Consider the following 6,490-nt stretch of genomic DNA (forward strand, 5'->3'; position numbering starts at 1 on the left):
TTGATGGCACCTGACAGCAACAACAACAACCCTACACACCAAGGAGTTCTGCTAGCGTAGTGGTTACAAATCAGGCTGCGAACCTTAAGGTCAGCAGTTGGAAACTACCAGCTGTTCCTCAGGAGAAAGATGAGGCTTTCTGCTCCCGTAAAGATTTACAGCCTCGGAAACCCTGTACAGGGTCGCTGTGAGTTGGTTCCAACTCCGTGGCACATAACCACTATCACCACCACCACCCTACACACCTGGAGTCTTGGTGTGGCACTGTAAGATAAGAACTGACTACTAACTAAAAGGTTGGTGGATCAAGCCCTCCAGCTGCTCCTTGACAAACTTAATACAGGGTCACTTTGAGTCAGTACTGACTTGATGGCACATAATCACAACAACCCTACACACCTGTGAATCACCTAGCAAATATGTATAGCTTAAAAGAAGCTATACTATTTTAAGTATAACTCATATCACTGATTTTATATTTACTGCTTGGACCTTTGGACCTTCCCTAGGAAGTTTCATAGTGTTATCTTTGAAACAACTGGAAGGAAAAAAGAACTGAAAGGGTCTTCCACTTCATGCTTCATTCAGCCTCTGTGTGTATGTGTGTTTAGACATGTGCACATGCTCTATCACAAATATATAAAAGTAGTAATGGGCTTCTAATAAAAAATAATTAAAGGCTGGTAGACTGCATTTTGAGGATCCCTGGTGGCAGCACAGTGGCTAAGTACTTGGCTGCTAACTGAACAATCCACAGTTAGAATCCACCAGCTGCTCTTCAGGAGAAAGATGAGATAATCTGCTTCCATTAAGATTACAGCCGTGGAAAAATCTGAGGGCGTGTCTATTCTATGGACTCTTAAAAATATATATGGTATTTTAAGACATTTGAAAAAGGTAATTTTTAAAGAGAGGAGTGATTTCATCAGTATAACAGTGTTCTTAGCAACTGTCATCAGGGAAACCAAGGCAAGTAGGCCTTAAATTTTAAAGCCCTGTCAATACTGCCCTGGTATGATGCTGTAGGTTAATGCAGTGGACTGCAAAGTCGGTTTAAATTGCAAGGTTGGCGGTTCAAGCTTACCAGTTGCTCCTAAGAAACCCTATACGTGGTCGCTATAGGTCAGAACCAACTTGACAGCACTTAACAACAACATATTATCCAAGGGTCCAGGAATAGATGGCAGATAAACTGAAATTTTTGATAAACTGATGAAGCACTTAGAGGTTCTCACTCATCTATGCCAAGAAATCTGGAAGACAGCTACCTGACTAACTGATGGAAGAGATCCATAACTGTGCCCATTACAAACAGAGGTGACCCAACAGAGTGCAGAAATCATCCAACAATATCATTACTATCACATGCAAGTAAAACTTTACTGAAGATAATTCAAAAACAGCTGCAACAATACATTGACAGAGAACTGCCAGAAATTTAAGCTGGATTAAGAAAAGTTGTGGAACTACTTTATATAATAAAATAGCTGACTTCAGGTAGATCTTGGCTGAAAGCAGAGAATACCAGAAAGGTTTTTACTTGTGTTTCATTGACTATGCAAAGATTTTTTGATGGTGTGGTGGATCATGACAAACTATGGTTAACATTGTGAAGAATGGGTGTTTCAGAACATTTAATTGTGCTCCCAAGGAACCTGTGTGTAGACCAAAAAGCATTTGTTAGACTAGAGCAAGCGGATTATTACTGTTGTTGTTAAGTGCCATCAAGTCAGTTTTTTCTCATAGGGACCCTATATAGGGTTTCCAAGGAGCAGCTGGTGAGCTTGAACCACCAACTTTGCAGTTCCAACCAACCTTGCAATACAGCGCCACATAGAGCAAGAGGATACTGAGTGGTTTAAAATCAGAAAAGGTGTGCACCAGGGTTGTATTCTTTCACCATACTTATTCATTCTGTATGCTGAGCAAGTAATCGAGAAGCTAGATTATATGAAGAAGAATGTGGCATCAGGATCCTAGGAAGAGTCTTTGGTAACCTGCAATATGCAGATGATTCAGCCTTGCTTGCTGAAAGTGAAAAGGACTTAAAATATTTACTGATGAAGATAAAGGACTACAGTCTTCAGTATGGGTTGCACCTCAATGTAAAGAAAACAAAAATCCTCACCATTGGAACAATAAATAACATTATGTTAAATGGAGTTAAGATAGAAGTTGTCTAAGACTTCATTTTGCTTTGATCCATAATCATAACTCATGCAAGCAGCAGCCACAAAAAATCAAACAACATATTTAGCATTAGGCAAATCTGCTGCACAAGACCTCTTTAAAGTATTCAAGAGCAAAGATAACAGTTTTGAGGACTAAGGTGCACCTGACCCAAGCCAGATATTTTCAGTAGCCTCATATGCATGTGAAAGTTGAACAATTAATAAGAATTGATGCCTTTAAATTATGGTGTTGGAGAGGATTATTGCCTATACCATGGACTGCCAGAAGAACAAACAAATCGGTTTTGGAAGAAGTACAGCCGGAATGCTCCTTAGAACCAAGGATGGCAAGACTTCATCCAAAGTACTTTGGACATGCTTTTTAAGAAGGACCACTCCCTGGAAAAGGACATCATGCTTGGTAAAGTGGAAGGTCAGCAAAAAAGAGGAAGATCCTTGTCGAGGTCCTATGTCGGGGTCCCGCCTTGACAAGAAAGTATGGGTGTCACAAAGAAGGGAGATCTGGTGGTGAAAGTGATAAAGAGAGAGACTAAATATATACAAAAAAGACAGACGCACAGATATGATGCAAGCTGGCAGGTAGACAGATCTGCAAACATTTTGCCTAGCATTGCTCAGCATTGCACAGCATTGCATGCAGAATTCACTCTACCTCAGCCTTTTATTCACTTTTTTAGGGAGGGATTTGTTACAAAGGAAGGATGTAATTCACTCAGGGAGGATGTCACAAAGGGAGGATGTGATTAAGGCAGGATACAGAACTGAAATGTGATTAATCATTCAAAACAGGACATAATGATTCACAGGAACAACTTTTAAGATATTTTCATAGTTTTTCTTAACAATCTAACATTTTTATTTTTACAGAAAAAAAGGTTCAATCAAGCTGTTCTATATTAACTTTTAGGCTTAAATGATCTAGAGTAGCAACGTGACGTTTCTTAAGGATACATAACATAAAGCAAGGTTCCTGAAAGGAGCCAAGCTGTCTCTGTACACTTTGCAAACTTTCGTTTGTGAGCAAGATCTCAGGCACCGGGCTTCATTTATCTATACCTAAAATGCTACATTGTTCTTAATTATCACATTCCTATATACTTTCAGGAGGAAGGAGAGCATCTGGGTTAGACTGATTATATTTAGAGGTGGTTTAATGGGGCTGCCACAGATCAACCCAGGGTCTGCGTATGCTGTCCCCAGCAGATCCTCAACAAGGTGGATTGGCACCTTGTTGCAGCAGCAATGGGCTCAAGTGTAAAAACAATTATGAGGATGGCGCAGAACCAGACAAGTGTTTCATTCTGTGTGTACAGGGCAGCTATGAGTAAGAAACAACTTGATGGCACCTAACAACAATATACTATCCATTTTAGGTTATTTTTTAGTGGAGGGACATAGAATAAAAATAATTATTTTATTTAATTAACATAAATTAAATTAATTCCTATGTCACTAATCACACGTGGCTACTGGCTAACGTGCTGGACAAGTACATAGTTACAATACAGATGTTCCAGAAAACATAATCACAGAAAGCCCAGTTAGACAGTGCTCACCTTTTCATATTCACAGTTCCAAAGCACAAAAAGCTCTGACAAGTTTGCCACAAACTCATTTGACAGCAAAACTAACCTGAACGGTTGTGATCCTATTTAGTGTTGCACCATAGCAAAGAAGAAGGTACGCCAAAAGTGTGTAGAAAGATTCCATTATGTTTTCATTCACTTTTTCCACAAACTTTCAAAGCCTCCTTATATTTTTGTATATTTCCTTATAAAGCCTCCTTGTATATTTCCTTATAAAAATAACGCCACAGAATATTTGTGAGATCAGTTATACCTCAGAGGGTGTTATATGTTATACAGTGTACAGTATATGCACCTGATTATAACACATATACCTCAAGGATTTTGGATAAGGGACTAGGGACCTACATTTGAAGAGAGGAACTCTATTTAGTTAAATGAAACGAAGATGTAGAAACTCTTATCTTGTGGTCTTGGACACATTATGTTAACTTTTCTGAGCCTCACTTTGACCATTTAAAAAATTATATAAGTAATAATCCCATCAAAAATAATAATCACATTTCCCTTATCTTTTTACCCAGAGTTATTTTAAAGATATATTAAGATAATAGCTGTGAAAATATTTTATAAACTGAACTATATAGGTTGTTATTAGGAGAAAGTTTGATTTGATTTGACATAGGTCACTTACATTTCTCTTGTGATTTTAATCCATAGATCGGGGCTGCTAGTCGTATACCTGGAGTGACACCTGCTGCCATCATCAATCTGCTCAGATTTGTGAAAACCTCTCAGCAAAGACAAGCTGCTATGAATGAATTACCTAAAACTGATCAATACTTAACGTGATGCTGACCCGCTTTAAGAGAAAGAGTTAATAGCTTTCTGTTCATAGAAGAGATTTTAAGAGAATGTGAGTGATTTAATCCATACAAGGGTATAGATAAGAGATAAGAGCTATTTGGCACCTGTTAAAATAGATTTATTGGGTTATTATGGATTTACCATTAATTTATGAAGAGGACAGAGATTGTAATGATGGCTTTTTTTGTATATCTGAAAATATAATTGCACACTTATTTTATACCATTTCTTATAGGCGCTCTAGTACAATGAGCCTACTCTTACAACATTGCAATGTTCATCCAAAAAAGGCATATTGGACATAAAACTGAAACTGGAAAAAAAAGGTGTCCATTAACATAATAAATAAAATTTTGATCTTTCAACTCATTTTGAAAGTTAGTAATCTTATGTTTAGCCCCACCCCCCACCCCCCAAATCCATTGTCATTGAATCGGTTTTGACTCTCTTGGGGAGCAGGCAGCCTCACCTTTTTCCCATGAAGCAGCTGATGGGTGTGAACCACTGGCTTTGTAGTTTTAAGTCCAGTGCTTATCCTACACAGCCATTGCACTCTCTTATACTTAGTTATTGTTAAGTGCCATCGAGTCGATTCTGACCCATAGCAACCCTTTATAGGGTTTCCAAGGAGCAGCTGGTGAGCTTGAATCACCAACCTTGCAGTTGAAATGACTTTGCAGTCTGATGCATTAGCCCGCAGCGTCACACTAGTACTCCTATGCTTAGTTAGGCTAGTCCAAAAGGCAGCATGAAAGATACATTTACTAGTTGCCAAATCCTTGGGGTTAAAATTTGACACTATACTAGATTATCTAGAATCATTCAGCTAATTTCCTGTATTGAAATGTAGTATGCAGAGTAAAAGTTGACTTCTGTGATTTCTGTGTTCTGGTTGCATAATGGGTTATGAGTTGGGTTGCTAACCACAAGGTCAGCAGTTCAAATCTACCAGCTGCTCCATAGGAGAAAGATGAGGCTTTCTGCTTCTAGGAAAACTCTATACAGGGTTGCTATGAGTTGGAACTGACTTTAGGGCACATTAAGAAAGACAACAAACAGGAAATCCTCACCAGTAATCATCTTTAAACATTAATGAATACCCTATATAGTAGGAATATTGGACAATACTGTAGTTTCCTATCCAAAATATGGAAATTTATTTGGTAACCCAGTTGTTGTTGTTGTTAGGTGCCATCGAGTCAGTACTGACTTATAGCGACCGTATGCACAGCAGAACGAAACACTGCCCGATCCTGGGCCAACCTAACTATTGTTGCCACGCTTGAGCCCATTGATGCTGCCACTTTGCCAATCCATCTCGCTGGAGGTCTTCCTCTTTTTCTCTGACCTTACCAGACACGATATCCTTCTCCAGCAACTGGTCCCTCCTGAAAATATGTCCGAAGTATGAGAGATGAAGTTTGGCCATCCTGGCCTCCAAAGAGTACTCTGGCTACACTTCTTCCAACACCGATCTGTTGATTCTTTTGGCATCCCATAGCACTTTAAATATTCTCCTCCAACACCATAACTCAAAAGCATCAATTCTTCTATGGCCTCCCTTATTCACTGTCCAGCTTTTGCATGCATATGAGGTTATTGAAAATACCATGTTCTGGGTCAGGCATACCTTACTCTTTAAGCTGACATCTTTGCTCTTCAACACTTTAAAAAGGTCTTGTGTCACAGATTTGCCCAATGCAATACATCGTTTGATTTCTTGACTGCAGTTTCCATGAGTGTTGATAGTTGATCCAAGAAGAATGAAGTCCTTGACAATTTCAATCTTTTCTCCATTGGTAAGAATGTCGTTTATTGGCCCAGTGGTGACGATTTTTGTTTTCTTTATATTGAGATGCAATCCATACAGAAGGTTGTGCTCTTTAATCTTCATCAGTAAATGTT

The 6,490-nt window shown here is 38.8% G+C and overlaps 1 protein-coding gene across 1 annotated transcript in view; it reads left to right on the plus strand.

Annotated features, from left to right (window-relative positions):
* The window catches only part of MTO1 (mitochondrial tRNA translation optimization 1), a 39,500-nt gene extending 34,884 nt beyond the window's left edge, over window positions 1-4,616 (plus strand). Inside the window, 2 exon segments of the mRNA XM_006835789.1 lie at window positions 4,439-4,567; window positions 4,569-4,616. Coding sequence (XP_006835852.1) covers window positions 4,439-4,567; window positions 4,569-4,616 — 177 coding nt within the window.
* The last annotated feature ends 1,874 nt before the right edge of the window (window positions 4,617-6,490 follow it).

Source organism: Chrysochloris asiatica, unplaced genomic scaffold, assembly GCF_000296735.1.
Source record: "Chrysochloris asiatica unplaced genomic scaffold, ChrAsi1.0 scaffold00019, whole genome shotgun sequence".
Lineage (NCBI taxonomy): Eukaryota > Metazoa > Chordata > Mammalia > Afrosoricida > Chrysochloridae > Chrysochloris > Chrysochloris asiatica.